Source organism: Pithys albifrons, chromosome 21 (assembly GCF_047495875.1).
Source record: "Pithys albifrons albifrons isolate INPA30051 chromosome 21, PitAlb_v1, whole genome shotgun sequence".
Taxonomy (NCBI): Eukaryota; Metazoa; Chordata; class Aves; order Passeriformes; family Thamnophilidae; genus Pithys; species Pithys albifrons.
Genome location: NC_092478.1, coordinates 6,850,555 through 6,867,063, shown reverse-complemented (window position 1 = coordinate 6,867,063; position 16,509 = coordinate 6,850,555). Strand labels below are relative to the sequence as shown.

The 16,509-nt window shown below is 43.9% G+C and overlaps 1 protein-coding gene across 2 annotated transcripts in view; it reads left to right on the top strand.

Moving 5' to 3' along the window:
- The window catches only part of AATF (apoptosis antagonizing transcription factor), a 49,292-nt gene that overhangs the window by 25,504 nt on the left and 7,279 nt on the right, over positions 1-16,509 (top strand). Inside the window, exons 9-12 of one of the 2 annotated variants that reach the window (XM_071574890.1) lie at positions 5,767-5,834; positions 7,114-7,194; positions 10,300-10,371; positions 11,167-11,211. In XM_071574890.1, coding sequence (XP_071430991.1) covers positions 5,767-5,834; positions 7,114-7,194; positions 10,300-10,371; positions 11,167-11,197 — 252 coding nt within the window. In that variant the 3' untranslated portion in view covers positions 11,198-11,211. Of the gene's footprint in view, positions 1-5,766; positions 5,835-7,113; positions 7,195-10,299; positions 10,372-11,166; positions 11,212-16,509 lie in introns of those variants that run through there. The other variant, XM_071574889.1, reaches the window with a different exon arrangement.

Sequence of the window (16,509 nt, the reverse complement as noted above, 5' to 3'; positions counted from 1 at the left end):
GTTCAGAATCACAGACTGATTTGGGTTGGAAGGGATCTTAAGGACCATCTATTTCCAATCCCCTGCCATGAGCAGGGACACCTTCTACTAGAAGGTTCCACCAGCTTTAATCTGAGTCACACAAGATAAACCTGCCCGTCAGAACATCGTAAGATACTTCCAGCTCAATTTGTTTCTCTTCTGAGTCCTACTCATGCCTAAATCCCACCGTGTAGCTCTTTAAATCCCACTGTATCACTCTTTAAATCCCACTGTATGGCTCTTTAGAAAACTTTACCTGATGGGGTAAATTTCTCTTTATGTCTCAAGCAGTTTCCAGGGCCCATTCCTCTCCCAGGAATTTGATAATGCCATAAACAAGTAATTACTAATTCAGTGAACTATTAAAAGTCGATAATGGTGAAGAATAGAGAGAAGACTGGCTTTGTGACAAGCTGGTTTACCTTAATTAAACCGGTGAGTGATTAATATGGACAGCTGATCTTGTGGCTTTAATTAGATGCATTTAGAGTTTTGTGTGAATAAGAGATGTCTCGAACCATCCCACAGGTTAATGGCAATACAATACTCTTATCACAGGCATGTATCTTTCAAATGGCTGGGTAGATGGTTAATAACACGTTTTAAAGCTTGATTTGGAACTTCTCTTAATGGGTTATTAGAAAATAGGCAAGTCTGTGCATCTTACACAAATCTGAATTTGAATGAAATGGTTTTTAAAAAGAGACTGTCCAGTGATTTCATTGTGCAAATTAAGTTTTTATAAATAGATTCCTGAAAAATAAATTTTAAAAAGCATTTCAAAACAATATTTGAGCTGCAATCTTAAATTTTCTCTGGTGCTGGTAAAAATCCAAATGGTGTTATGCTGCTACTGAGTGGGAGCTTGAAAGGGGAAAAGGAACAGCTTGTTTGTACATCCAGGCAGAACTGAGTGCAAAATGTTTGCTGAGTGAGTCCTGGGCTAGAAGCAACCTCTATGATTTATGCTGTTGTTGCAGGAAAAATTCATGTGATTCACTGTGTCTCTTCAAGACTGAAACAGAAAAAAGTTGGATTGGAAAGTATTGAAAATGCATTGATAAAAATACAGCTTTGACAATTTTCTGTTCAGGAGTGACTTTGCATTTTCACCAGGAGAGAGGAAAAGCATTTGAGGGTGTGGATTCACTGCTTTTCTTGGACTTGACAAGTTGTACTTAGCTTTTCTCTTTTTATTTTCTACAGTAATTTTGTTAAAAAACCTGCTTTTTAAACTGTTGAAAAAGACCTGCACATAACAATAATGGTGTGTTCACTGTCTCTGGTAACAAACACACATTTAGGTAGAAAACTCCACATAACCATTTGCAAATATTTTAGAATTCCTCACTAATAAAGTGAATGTTTTTTTAGGAGTGACAGAGTGTTCCAGTAAAGTTAATAAGCAGCTGCTGTTGAATCTGAAGTCTGGGTTTCTCCCATTTCTCTCACTGTTTCAGAATCCATGGACAGTGGAATCTGTTTCTGTTGCTTCCAGCAAATGACTGCTCTGGCAGGAACAGTCTGAGGCTCCTTTTCCAGTGTGTGCAGCTGTTTTAAGATGAGCATTGCCAGACCTGTTTGGCATTACTGACTCAGGGCCCCTGGCAGACTGTGATCACCTCTGGGCACACCTGACTCTGGGAATTCAAAGGCACCAGTGCCTCCTGCAAGACAGAGCAGGTCCCTTTGATGCAGTGTGGCACAAGTGACCCGTGCCTTTACTGGCTTTTCTGAAGGTTATAATAACATCAGAGAAAAATCCTTCCTTTTGTTCCAGTTTTGTATCTTAAGATTTGTAAACTCAACCGTTTCCTATGATGTACTATAGATGGACTTTTTTTTTAATTTGGTTTTCTCTGTAAGGTCTAAGACAAGTGAGCCTTTTGTCAGGAGGCTGATTTCAAGTCATCCTTTGCTCTTTGTCTCAACTGGAAATTCTTAAGGGTCTGCAAATCAGAAAGGTCAGTGACTGTAGTGTTAGAAACACTGACAGATAGTGCATGAAAATGAGACCTAACCTCTAAAATGAAAATTGACCTCTAAAATGAGAAATGAATCTCTATTACCCTTGAACAACACCCTGATGGCATTTCTAAATCCCACTAATTTTGTGCAATATACTTTGTGTGCATCTCTTTAACTGGCTTGGAGAGGGAGCCCTTTAAGGTAAATTCTTCAGGAAGCACTTCATGACTCCGCTGTGGATTTTGGCTTTGTGGGCAGCCAAGGCAGGTGAATACTGATGGCTGTGGAAGCTCTTCCTTGGCATGTTCTGTGGAAATTCCTCTGCTCTTTGTGAGTAGCTGTGGATTGTCAGCTCTGGGTGCTCAGGACACCGAAGGCAGAGTCAGCTCACAGTCTGTGAGTCTGGGCAAACCACACCATCTCCATGTGCTTTTCTTTCCTTGTGTGGTTGGCAGTCCCTGGGTTTGCCTAGGGAGTGATTGGGATGGTTTTATTATCCAAACTCCATGGAGTAAGAATCAGGCACATGAGGAGCTCTCCTGGCAAACATCAATGCTTCCTCCCAAAGAAAATCCATCTGGGATTAGTAACTCCCTGTTGCCCAAATAATTTGTCCTTCTGGTTCCAGCTTTCATAAGGAGCAGCTCAGAGTTGGTGGTTGAGCTGCAGGACGTGGCTGTGCTTCATTGCAGTTGTGTTTACTTCCATGGGAGACTGAGCTGAGGGTTTTGAAGTTCAGGGAAGATGTGAAGGAGGGAAAGCAGAAAAGGATCTGTTACAAGTCAAAGCCTTTTGATGCCAAAATTGCCTAACTCAGACTCTGTCTTCACACATCAGGGCTTAATACTGATAGTGATTTACTTACACTTCCTAGTTAATAATTAGACACGGGGAGACACCATATATCACTCCTAATGGAATATATGGGGTCTGATGAGAGTTTTCTGTTTTGACTAATAAATTTTAACCAGAATCGCCAAGCTTAATGAAATATTACAGCTTCGGAAGTGTTTTAAGTCTTGTGCTGGGAAAACAGTGTAGCTTTATTCAGTAAATGAATTTATCATTCACTCTGTATCCTGAGCCCTGGCTGGCTCTGGAGCAGGGGCTGAATGCAAGACTGTGAACTAGAAAGCGGAAAACTAATCAAATCCTTAAAGACCAAAGGCAGCGAGGCAGGCTTGGACTGACTTTTTCAGTGGTAGCCTCTGGCTACATCCACTTTTATTTTAGTAACCATTGTTAGCATGATTTATAACTTTAGCTCCAAGACTTAGCTATTTAGATGTAACAAGATGATTCGAGCTTTTCTTTCTATTTCCTAATTTCCCGCTTGTTCCTGCTTTCTTTTACTTCTCCCTCATCTTTGTCTCCCTCTGCTCTTCCCAGCAGTGTCCTCAGTCCTGCAGTTGACACTGCTGTGGAAGAACATTTGGAACACTGGAAGACCTTGTCAGTGCCAAGGTTGACAAAACCAGTACAAAACCTGCCCCAAAAATGCATCTTAGAGTCACAGAATGGTTTGGTTTGGAAGGGACTTTAAAGACCATCCATGGGCAGGGACACTTTCCAACTAGACCAGGTTGCTCCATCCTGGCCTTGGACACTTCCAGGGATGGGGCAGCCACAGCTTCTCTGGGCAATCTGTGCCAGGGCCTGACCACCCTGACAGGGGAAAATTCCTTCCTAATATTCAGTCTAACCCTACTGTGTTTGAAGCCATTGTTCTGACCAGTGTGGACATAGTTGTAAGAGCTTGGTGGCACTCCTTGGTCTCCCAGTCTGTGGATTCCTGGGCGACCAGGAAGAGCAAGTCCTGCTGGAAATGTGCTCAGTTCTCTGGGAGTGTAGGATGTCTGTGCATGACCATCTTCCTGTGCCTTCTCTGCCATTGCTGCTCAGCTGTTTTCTCTGTGCCTCATGCCAAGGAACAAGATAAGAGGAGACAGTAAACACACCTTATTGCTGGAACAGGAAGAAACCACTAAAACCTCACTGCACCACTTCTCACTGCTGTTCCAACCCTCCCTCCCACCTTGCTTTTGACAGAATATTGACTAGAAACCAAGATCCCATTTCTGCTTAGCCTTAAGGGCAGCTGTTTACAGAGTGGCAGTGTTACACAGGTTTACTGTGTCGTATGTCTGTGTAACACTGGATTTGGATCTTGTATTTAGCTGCCAGAAGTGACTGTGATGAAGTGGGAGAGATAAACTGATAGATTGTGTGCCAGAAAGATGTTGGGAATCAATCAGATAAACAGGACAGAGAAGTAGCTTGCTGTTTTCTAGTGATAATAAACCAGTGGCCTCTCTCCTGGAAATTTTTAATGTAATTGCTGCAGTAATGATCTCCAAAAATAAGCAAATAGGGAAAAAAAGGTAATGGCAGGTTTTTAATTATGTTTGAATCACTCTTTTTTTTGGTAATGTGATGTATGCCCTGAAGGGGAAGAAAGTATAGGGTGGAAGAAAAGCATCCTGTATACTTTCTTCCCTGCTGTCTTTGTGGAATTGCCTGGACTCTGATTTCCAGGTGGGGCTGTTTCAGGTGCTTCTCTGCTGGGGCAGTAACTTCACTGGTTGGTGCAGTGGTGACATCTCCATAGCAGTCTGTTCCCCTCAGTTTTGGAGGGTTTATTTCTGTTCTTGGTGTTAATATCCTGGCTGATACCCAAGGCACAGCATGTACAATTTCCAGTGAGTGGTGATAACCATACAGCACCACTCCAGTACCCAGAAAGGCTGTTCACAATATTCTTTGGCTGCAGGAAGCAAAAAGAACAAACCCCAGCCCTCAGGATACGAAAAGAAATAGAAAAGCCTGCTTGAGCATTCCTGCTCTAGCTATAAAATAATTTTGCTGTGCTGTTTCTCAGAGTGAGTGTTACTGCCCAGCAGGGCTTGACTTCAGCTGGGGACAGTTTCCCCCTGCCCTCCCCAAACCAAGTGTGGGGTGAGACCTGTGAGGCCCAGCATTTCTGCAGATCTGCCTGGGTTACATCTCCTGCATGTGGGAGTTGTGTACACAACAACCTGTGAACATCCAGGCCTTTTTCATCCTTGCAAAGCCCAAGGAACAGAACCAGCCACTGAAACACAAGCTGAGGCTCAGCTGCTCACATCCCCCAACCTTGTCAGCTCTTTGCCCACTGTGGGATTGTCCAGCTCTGGGCTCCAGGGGCCAGCAGTTTCCCAACACTGGCCCTTCTGACAGTCCCAGAGGAGGCTTTGTCCTGAGAATCCCAGTCCTTTGCCATTGCTTAGGCTTATTAGTTTGATTTAGCCACGTGGGGCTTTTTGTGCTTGGACCACAGTGCTGCTAAACTGTGTCCCTCTCACTGCATAACCTTTTAGAGTCTCTTCAGATGAATGACATGATGCTACATTTCACCTAAATAAACCATGGTGTGTTGAAGGGAAGACTAAACTACTCCTAGATCCATCTGAAATTATGTACAGAAACTCCTTGTAGTGGCCTTCTGTGTAATGCCCCAATCACATACTCTGTGTGGACATTTTTGGAAGACAAAGATGATACACAGTTACTCAAACTTTTAGCATAGCCATTGACTTTTTCCCTTGGAAAACTCTTTGTGCAGAGGAAATGTTAAAAAGCCTGGGTTCTTAGCTTGAGATTTTCTAGGGACTTTCAAAAATGAGGCATAGGTTCCCTGGGAACTTGGCAGCTAATTCTTAATTCTTCTGAGAAACCTGTGGACCTGTTTGCATTAACATGTCTTTGCTGTGCTTTAAATGGGATTTGTCTTTCTTCCAGCTCCTCCGAGAACTGATAGAGCGTAAAACCACTTCAGTGGACCCCAATGACCAGGTAGCAATGGGCAGGTAAGTAGGAAGTTGTCTGTAACATCACTGGCTTCATCCCAGCACTGCATTCCAGCAAAATGACCTGTGGGCTTCCAGCCCAGTTCATTGTAGAGGGAAAAATATTGAGTTAATCTGGCAAAAGCATCTGGGTGTAAGAAATTGCTTAAGAAATTATTAAAACTGTGTGACATTAGTCAGGAAGCTCATCCTCTGTAGCACATTCCTAGTTATGGATCATGCAGTCTGAATTTCAAGCTGTGCCCTGGTTTGTGTGTGATTCCCTGGAGTTACTTCCCACTTGGAAAGGCCTGTTCCAGGTATTTCTGTCTCTCAGAGGTTCCTGCAGCACCAAGGAAATCCAAAAAGGCACAAAAGTGCCTGCCCACTGCTGGAATTTGGATTTTCTCTTTATGAACTCTGGTTTTTTGTTGCTTTAGAGGAACAAACCTTCTGTTGTGGCATCAGTTAAAGCAATGCCTATATATACTATATATCTGCTGTAAGAAAAGATGCTGTACAGTTAAACTATGTCAGGGCATGTTTCCTGTTTGCAAAGTAAACTGTCATTCCATGCAGGGAAGCTCTTACTTGTCTTTTTAATTCTAGAGTTAGAAAATAAAGAACCTTCCAAATGCCACTTAATGAGCAGTGTATATTTAGTTAACTAGAGGCTCTAATTTAGAAAAGTGTAAAAGCAAAGGAAAGCTGGGAATGTTGGAACTGGGCTCTGCCCTGGAACAGGAAGGAAGAAAATGCATCAGGTAACTTTGTGATGGTGAAACAACTTTTCTCCTTGTAAAATATTACCCAAATTTTAGTGCAACGTGTCAAATTTATTTTGTGTAAGTCTGAAATATTATGGAAAGCCATTCACTATAATTTAACATGATATAGACAAAATTGCATTTAAGTGGTGATTACATTGTACATTTATCTGACTTTACAATAAAATAGATTACAGTAATTAAGATTATACTAAGATTGCAGTAATTGGATTTTGCTAGATTTTTTCCCTGATGTTGAGTTTTCATTGTATAAATCAGGTAAGATGACGCTTCTTTTAGTAAAAAAAAAATATTTATTACTAGGAGAAGTTTTTCTTTGCTGGAAACTCCTTGACTTACAGAAGTTCTGTTTGAGAAGTGGAGCCTTCAACAGAGTTGGGGATCAGACAGTGTTTCTGGGGGTGTTTAGTGGCTCTCAAAGTTGTGTACCTGTTGCTTTCCATTCCTCAGGCAATGCTTGGTGGTGTTTAGTGGCTCTAAAGGTTGTGTACCTGTTGTTTCCCATTCCTCAGGCAATGGTTGGCCATCCAGAAGCTGCGGAGCAAAATAAAGAAGAAAGTGGACAGGAAAGCCAGTAAAGGAAGGAGAATCCGGTGGGTGGCAAAGCAAACACAGGTTTTGATTTTGCCAATTAAAGTCTGACAGCAGTGGATTGGCTCTGGGTGCTGATGCATGACTTCTAGGGCAAGATTTCTTGCTCTGGGACATCCACTGGGGAGTCCTCATGTTCTTTGGGCCTGGAATAAGGGCTTGGTTGCCCTGATCAGCCCTGGCAAGAGTGTTTGGTCTCAGAAAACACCAGAGAGGTGTTCAAACATCCCTGAGCGATTTGGGGGCTGTAATTTCCAGTGAAAGCCAATCAACAGCCCTTGTGCCATTTATGTTTCACTGACTAAAACATGAACAGCAGCTCAGGGAAGATGTGCAGAACTGCCTCAGGTAGATCTCTATTTCCCACTGACTGCTAGTTGGAGTTTGATGTCTAACCTCTCTTTGTTGGTAAGTCACATCACAGCTTTCTTCAGCTTCAGTGCACTTCACTCTTGGATCAGTAATTAGGGTTGTGTTGCCAGTGGAAGAATCTTCCCTGTGGAAAGGGAAGCAGCCTGGAGAGCCGAGTTTTCCCCCTTTGCAGAGCAGATCTCTCAGTCTCCCTGAGTTTAGCATGACTGCATGATTTGTGGTGGGGGAGGTGTTTGTGGCAGGGAGGATGCTGAAAAGCTGCTCTGCTTCCTGAAAAATCTGCAATATTAACCATCCTTTTGTGAGTAAACTATAAATCCTGAGTTTAGATGGCATCTGATAGAAAGTCAGTGGAGTCAGTCTGGGTCAGGCCTGGCATAGCAATTTTTAAGATAGATGTCATACGATAATTTATTGAAAGAGGGAAGAGCTACTTTGTTGGCCTGAAAAGCCCATAATTATTGACTATCAATATTCTTTTCTGTCAGCATCACACATAATTGGATATATTCATGATTCAGTCAAAACTACTGACAACATCACACAACTGAGGCAGACTCGTAAACCTCCAGGAGTAATGGGAAGTCTCTCCTTGTGTGCAGTGTGTGTGTTCAGCATTCCTGGGAGAGCAGCCATCTCACCAAACCAATTGCCTCTTACATCTTAGGGGCCTTTTTTTGCTTCTTGAAATAAAAATTGCACTGACCCTGCAGGGAAAATATCAACAAAAGAAAAAAATCTCATTGTCTGTGGTCAGGATTAACCTGCAGTTAAGCTCCAATAGGCCAGTAGAGCCAAAATGTGTGTTTTTAAATAGTTGATTCTTCCATTGAGAAACTTGGTGTCACCCCAAGAAGAGCCCTTGTCCTCTGTTCTTTTTCTCCTTCTCTAAAATTGGGATAGCAATGCTTAAATTTGCTTTCATGAAGGACTTTGAGATCTTGGAGGGCAAAGTATTTAATACTAAATTTCATCTGTCTCATTTATCCATTCTTTTTAGCAAAGCTTCAATATTACAGCATGTTTGGATCAAATGTTCTGGTTTATTGTAGGGGCTGAGGAGCTTCAAGTGCTTTCAAAAGAAGTCTGCCACTTGACATGAGTACCTGTCCTCTTCACAGACAGGGAAGTTTGGGTGTTAAGAACAAAAATGAGCTCATCCAGAAACTCCCAGTCAGGCTTAAGAAACCTGGTGCCTAAAACTCTTCTAGCCCACATAAGACGTGCCCTTTCCTGAGGCAGATCTGAGGGAGTGAATTTTGCACACCTATTTTTCATGTCAGTGATTTCTGGTCCTGTGCTGCTGCAACATTTCTGTGAATGAAATGAAATATTTTATGTCTGTTAGACTGGGGTTTTTAAAGTCTGTAATTAGACAGTAATTAGATATGGACAAACAGCTCATGTCAGAGTTTCCCTGAATTGCCAGGTCCCTTTGCCAGACTGTGTCAGTGTAAGCCTTGGTCTGTGTGAGTCCATGGTAGTGTCTTGTCAGGGAGCTGTTTCAGAGCCCAGGCTGTTGCCCTCTTGCTTGTGGCACCTCCAGCCCTGCCCAGCTGTATCTGTCCCCTGACTCCATCACTGCAGCATCAGGCCAGGGCAGTTCCTTCGATTACCAGTGACAAAGAGTTGGTTGTGCAGAGAATCCCTTGTGTGAGGGTGAGTGTGTGCTGTGCCTGAAGAGCCGATCTGAAATGGGCTTGTGAGCTAAAAATCCCCTCGAGGGAATGTTCCTGCATAAGCAAACAAAAGGGAGTGCAGAGGTGACAGAGTGGAAAGGTGATTCTGGGCAAATGCTAGTGAATCCTTTTGCCTGCTATTTGTCAAGCTCTAAAAATAGCAGCAGCTGGGATGAAACCTTTCAGGCTGGGGTAGGCAGGTAGTGCACACCAGTGCCTTGGTTTGGAATCCCCTGCCCTCAGACACAGGGTTTGAAGCCACCTTTTTATTCAGAGATTTTCAGTACTCTGTTAAATTTGATGTTGGCTCCCTTGAAAACAAGGCATGAAATTATGAAATTCACTGCAGTGTGGAAAGTGGGAAGGAGATCCTGTATCTGGAGGTGCAGAACAGCTTGCAGAAGTATTTTGATGATGAGAATATGCCCCAAGTCATCTTTGCACAGGCCTTTTCCTGTCTCCTTCTCTGCTTGTTTTTACATGCTCCATTTGCAAGTTATTCAGGGTAGATTTTTCCAACTATGGTCATGGCTACAGAGTGGGATTTTGATATCCTTTGGGGCCCTACATACCACAGAGCAAGGAAGAAGTGGTGGCAGATGGATGCTGGAGAAGGTCTGATGCTCTGACGCTCCTGCTGCCTGCAGTGGGCTCTGGGCACAAATTCCAGAAGGTGATTAAGATGCCAGCTGAATGGAAGGCTGGAAAGGAGTGTGTGTTTCTCTGACTTCTCAGGGTTGTCTGTCTGGGAGCCTGATTAGGGACTCGTACGCAATTAATGGATCCTGTCTGTCCTCTTCTTCACCAGGATAAAAAAGGATTTACTTGCTGTTCAGTTCATTGTATCATCTGATTATTCTTGTGTCTATGTTGTAAGAAAGGAAGAGGGAAGGGAGGAGGAATTGCCAGCTACAACTAGTGAGTCATTAGGAGTCAGCCCCCAGGAAAGCCAGTGCTTTGCCTTTCAGGGGCTGGAGTGTTTCTAGTCAAGCAGCAACATTTCCTTTTCATTAATAGTTACTAATGTGCTGCCTCCTTATTTCCTGCACTCCTCAGGTATCATGTGCATAGCAAGCTGGTGAGCTTCATGGCACCTATTGACCACTGCACAATGAATGATGATGCCAGGTAAGTAATAGATTAATTATGTTTCTCAAATGGCTTCATGACAGCGTGATATTGACCTGTTCTTCAGGCTGTCACCCCCTCCATTTCTTCTTATCAGTTCTCCATTTGTCACTGGCATCATAGCCTGGGTGTCTTGGTCACATCTGTCCTGGCAGTCTGGCTGAGCTTTCATTCTCTAATTACCGTGATACTAAACAAGAAGTTTTCATAAATCTTTGTACCTGCATTTTGATTCCTGTTTGTAAAAGTCCTCTGACTTTGAAATATTCCAGTTTGGTGGAATTCATTTGGAAATAGACGACTAAGTCACCTGGTGTCTTCAGGTGTAATCAAAACTTGTCTTTTAGAACTTGTCTTTCAACAGAAATGGCAACTTCTAAATTCTGGCTAATGTGCATTTTCTTAGATTAGTTAATAATTGGAATAATTCTGTCAAGATTCACTCAAGACCTAAATGTTCTTTCTGTGAAGGATTTTATTGAAAGACTAGAATGATTTAATGTGCTATTTAGTAAAGAAAGTATCAGTAAAGTTTTGTGCAAAGTTACTAAACAGCTCTTCTACATATCCACCCACATTTCTTCAGCGTTACGTTTTTAAACCACATCTCGAAATGCTGACCTGTTTGTGGGAAGGAGGTGGAATAATTTTTCCAGTGAATGGATGTAGAAAACTTGAGAAACATCTTTCCCCTGGGTTGTGGAACATGTTTGTGCTTTGTGAGGGAGAGATGTCATTTGTCTGTTGGCGAAATGGAAACCAAATACCTGCTGTTCTTTGGCTGCTGCCTTTTAGGAGATTGCACAGACTCCTGGATGAGAAGTAAGCTGGGACTTGGATGTTTTGTGTATAAGACCTGTGCTGTTTCATCATGCAGCTTTCTCAGAGTTTCTTTACTTTTTTTTTCTTTTTTTGCAAGTGAGAGAAAAGCCAACTGCTCTGATTTTTAACATTTTTTAGATCCTCTCACCACAAAAATAAATGTCTTGCATCTGTAGGGTGAAAGCTGTTCTTTCAGCCACATAAAGTGCTCAGTTCTGCCACCCCTTACCTGGATTGTAGGAAGAGAGAGGCAGAAGTGGTTTGAGCACTGTGAGATTAGATGTGCACACTTTGTTTGGCAAAAAAATCAAGGGTACTTTTGTTTCTGACCTGCAGGGCCTGAGCTGGCAGCTCTCTGTACTTCCCAGCCAGCAGGGACCTCCTTGCTTGTATGGAATTAGTGTCTTTGCTGCTTTGGATATCCCAAACTAAACATGGGACAGGATAGATACACATTCCTAGCAGAGTCAAACCATCCTGTAGGAATGATTCTGGGATGTGCTGCTTGTTCCCCACATCTTTTTGTCTGAGGGTAATTAGCAGGTGGCAGAAGTGTTACAGGAAGAACCAGTTTGTACCATTTTCATTAATAATATGTGTGACTGTAATATTTTCAGTATTATGTCCAGTTGACTGGTTATTACTTATGCTTTGGGAATTTCAGATGAGATTGGGGTGTCTGTTATATTTGGCTGTAGTACCTACTGCTCTCTCCTGCAGGCTGGGCAGGCTGCAGACCCCTGCTCTGTCCCCAGAATTGAGGCAAGCCTGGCTCACATGGGGTATATGAGTGAGAGAAAGGTGAAAAAAAAGGGTGAGACTGATAATACAGGAGTTACACTCTGTTTGCTGTCCCCAGAGGTGACATTGCCTCCTCCTTCACAGCCCACTGCACTCACTCGTGTTCCAAAAGTTGCATAGAAAATGTGCTCTGTGAGCCAAAATCCTCCAGCAAGTCAAAGCAAACGTGGAGTGCATCGAACAGCTGGGACAGGGGAGTCATTCTGAGCTATGGCCTTCTCGGGCCTCAGCTCCCCTTCATCTGCCATCCTTGTCTGCCATCCTCATCACCCTCATCCCCCCACTCCTGGGGAGGCACCTCCGCCCCCCCAGCTCGGCCTGGGGGCTGCCTGACCCCCAGGAGCAGGTCCAGCTAATCTGTGTTACACTCTGACCACTCATTTCTTTGTGTGGGGACAGAGTGGTTGACATTTGGTTTCCTGGGAATGTCTCCTGGTGTTTTGCCCCACGTTGAGCAGGTTATTGCATCGCTCGTGTGTGTCACCGAGTGTTGGTGGCAGCAGCAGCTGCTGCTCATTGTCTGACTGCGGGAATTTAGTCCTGACATTAAGTTTATGAGTCACTTTGGAGGCTTTCCATGCTCTCTGCTAATGGCATTGCAGGCACTGAGCTCCTGTGCTGGGTTAGATGTGCTGATGTGTCACACAGCAAGTGTGCCTGAGGGTCATGCCGTGTGGGCAGCTGGATCCCACTCTGCCAAGATCAGGAGCCCTGGATGTGGATGGGGCAGGGATGGAATCAGGCTGGGCAGGTTCTGTTTCTTGCTCTGCCAGTGGCTTTGTGGGTGACCTTGAGCAGGTTGCTCTGTGTTCTGATTCCTCTGTGCCACAGAGAGCTGCTGGTGAAACAGGGCTGTAAAAACAGTGGTTTAGTAATAGTAATTTTAGTAGTATTTAATTTTTCAACATACATAGGAAAGCTTTTGTTTCAGACACAAAAATAGAAGGCTAAGCTTTTCTCTCTGTTGCCAAAATGCCTGTTGGTTACCTGCAGCACTAAGAACATGCTTATCACAGACATCACTGTCTTCCTTTAGCAGTTCTCTGCAGCTTTAGGCCTAATGTTGAGCTTAAATTTCCCTCTGCTGTAATTTAGGCCTGTTAGTTCTTGTGCTGTTCCATGTGGGCTTTGGGAACAAATTTGTGCTTCCTCATTGCAGCAGCCCTTGCACATCTGGGTGAGAATTCTTGTGAAAACTTGAGTGTTACTTGTCAGCTTCCTCCCCAGTTTACACCATTTCTGTTTGCATGCAGACATAAAACATGTTCAGAATATGTACCTGAAAAATTAGGCCTCAATAGGCGTTTTGGTTCAGGTCTCACAAAATGAAGATACCTGCTGCTATCACTCATTTTTTGAACATCAGAGCCACACTCTAGGGGTCACTTCACAGTTCTGCTTAAAATACCCCTACTCTTGGCATGAGCCATCAGACACACATCTGTACCAGAGAGGGCAAGAAGAATTCAACATCTGCAGGTGAATCAAAAAGAAAAGACCAGGCCTGTACACTTGAGAGGGAAGCAGCAATGATAACAGCTTTCCTTTGTGACAGAAGGTAATTTTATTGTTTGCAAGTGTGAATTACTAGATTGAAAATGCAAGTATACACTTCACAGAGACATGATTGTGCTCTGAGCCACTTTGGGGTTTTTTCTAGTCATGCACTTAAAAGGCATGACCCCAAAATAAATACACATCTGAACAATGGGGCGCTCTGTGTTGTAGTGGGAGAAATTTCCCAGTGTCAGTGAGCTGTATATAAAATGGATGTACAGAGTTGGCAGAACATTCCTGTTAAGTTCTACCCGTGGCTACAGTGGCTGGCAGACAGCAGGAAAAGGCCAGTAAATAAATATGTGTGTGCAGATGTGGAGGGGCATGTCTTGGGGTGGTGTAAAGTCTGGGGGGTGAGTGGGGCTGTAGTCCTGGTTCTTCCTTGGCTCCCCAGTCCTCACTGGGGCAAAAACAGTCTCTGACTGTTGCCTTGCTTTGCTTTTGAAGGCACAAATCTGTGGATCACTGCAATACTTTGCTGTTTTCTCTATATTTAGTTAGTTAATGCAGCCTGGGAATACATTTGGGGCCTGATTCTCCTCTGCATTTGAGCCATTTTGCACTGCCGTGGCTGTGCAGAGAGACTTTAAAATAGTGCAGTGAACTGCTGGCACTCCTGGAGTGGAGGATTTCCCTGTGTGCTGGTAGCTGTGGGATGTCCAGGACTCCAAAGAAATGTGTGTGGGGAGAAAGCAGCCTGAGCACTGGGAAGAGAAGGGGATAAACAGCCACTCCAGAATTGTTTTACAGCCTGAGTTCGAGAAGAGGAACGTGCAAGCCAAGTGACTGCCTTTGTCAACATCACTGCCACTTTCTTTCTTATTCTTGCTTCTGGTTGGAATAATAGCATTGCTGGAGGCAATTAATCTTCCCCTTGCCAGTTTTCCATGCACCCTAGGCATGGGCCTGGCTGTTTGACCTCGTGCTCACATATATTATGGTGTAATGTGTGAGACACTGGTGGCCTCCAACCCTCCTCTGTTTTAACCCCTCTTTGGCAGTATTTTAAAGCATACACTGGAAAGTGATTTTTATGGTTATCTTGGGGTACATGTTTATAGACTTTAACACATTTATTGTCCTCTTGGGCCAAGGTTTTTCTAATTGGTCCAAGGTCATTGCTATGTAAATGGCCTGACCTAAGACAAAGGACCTGAAGGCAAAACTGTAAGTGTGGTATGGTGGTTGTCCAGAGGAAAGGGGAGCTGCCTTGGGCAGGGATTATTCAGGGTTAGAACAGGGTTGGTTGTGATTTCTCCTGGGTTTGATGGTGGCATCATGTGTGTGCCACTTCTTGGACTTGCCTTGGAACACGTTTTTCCCATCGTCATGGCGTGGGGAGCTTCACATCCTTAGTGCCATCTTGTGCAGCAGAGCTGGGAACAGGCCAGTCTCCTCTGGCTTAACCCTTGGAACTGAGGCACAGAGAGATGATAGCCCATATCTCCAAAGGCTTTTGGGTCCAGAAACCCTTGAGGCAAGAGCATCAGAGAACTGACAAAGAGGATGCAGAAGGTCTAGGCTACAGCTGAGGTTGAACCCAGACCTTCCGTCCAGTCACCTTCAGCTGGCCCAGCTCCAAACAGCCTCATGTTTAAGAAGATCAGACATTTGTGCACTGGAGAAAGCTCCTGTGCCAGGTAGATGTATTTATGGACAAGCTGAGGCTCAACATTCCCACTGAGTTCTCCAGGTCTGCTTCAAGTGAGGTGTTTGCAGTACGTGCCGAAGTGGATCTGATGTACAGCCTTGCTGTGGCAAGGTCAGGTAATGTCTGTGTTTCTGGGCAGAGCTGTGTGTGGATTTGGGTTTTATTCTCTCTGCCTGTCAGCTGCAATATACAGATCTTCAGATCTCTGCACTGTGTCTGTGTGTGTGAGGAACAGAGACTAAACACAGACACTGTAAAACAAGGTCTAATATCAAATTACTGTGGAGTTTGATGAACATCTGAATTTCACCTCTGGAGGACAGTAACTTGCAGGAGAGACATCCTTTAAGGACACAGTTGTTTGGTCCAAACACCTTTTATCTCCCAAGATGACTCAGGTTATTCTGACAGGTAAAACAAGATTGTGCAAATATGCAACAATGATCTAATCAGCTGGAACAACAGCAATATTTTAACTGGCGCTACCTTTTAACAGCATCATTAAGGGCTCTCATTACTCTTTTATTAGAGGCTCACTCTATTTCTTATCAGATTACAGAATGAACATAACTCATGGCACTGATTTGATCTCTTGTTAAAGAGGATTACAGCTTTGCATTAACTTGGATTGACACGGTTTATAATTTGCTGTTGATACACATGCTGGCGGTGTCACATGTTTGACCCCCTCCCCACAGCACCGCCGAGGAAAAGGACACCCATACATCATCATTAAACATGGCACCCAGTGCAGAACGGGAGCAAGAGGAGCCTTTTCTGCAGGAAAGTCAGGCAGGACAAAAGAGACGTGTTCCCAAGTGCATGCTGGAATTCCAGAGCAGGGATTTATAACTGGGGGGGGGTGGGGAGAATATATCAGATATGATACAGGTGGCTTTATACCTCTGCAAAGGGATCGTCATTAGGGAGGAGGAATTTGCATCTTTTCTGAGCCAAATTAGAGGGAAGATGGCCCTGATGGGATTGTGTCAAACCAAGCAGTGTCACCGTAACATGAGGCCTTTCTGGGAGCTGAGGAAATTTCTCCTGCTCTTCTGAGACCTTTCCATGCTGTGTTTGCTCCCAGTTAGAGAACTGGTCCCTGCCTTTGGGCAGCACTGATCATACACCTTGTGGGGTGAGTTCAGCCACATCACTTGTTGGCCTGTGGCGGAAGTGACCTTTTTGTCCCTGGTTTGTAGGAATCCCTGGCATCTGCATGTCTGCATCCTGGATCCCTCCTTGCAGCTCCTGTGTCCTGCCCAGCATTGTAGGATTGGCCACGTGGCATTTCCTTCACACAGTTT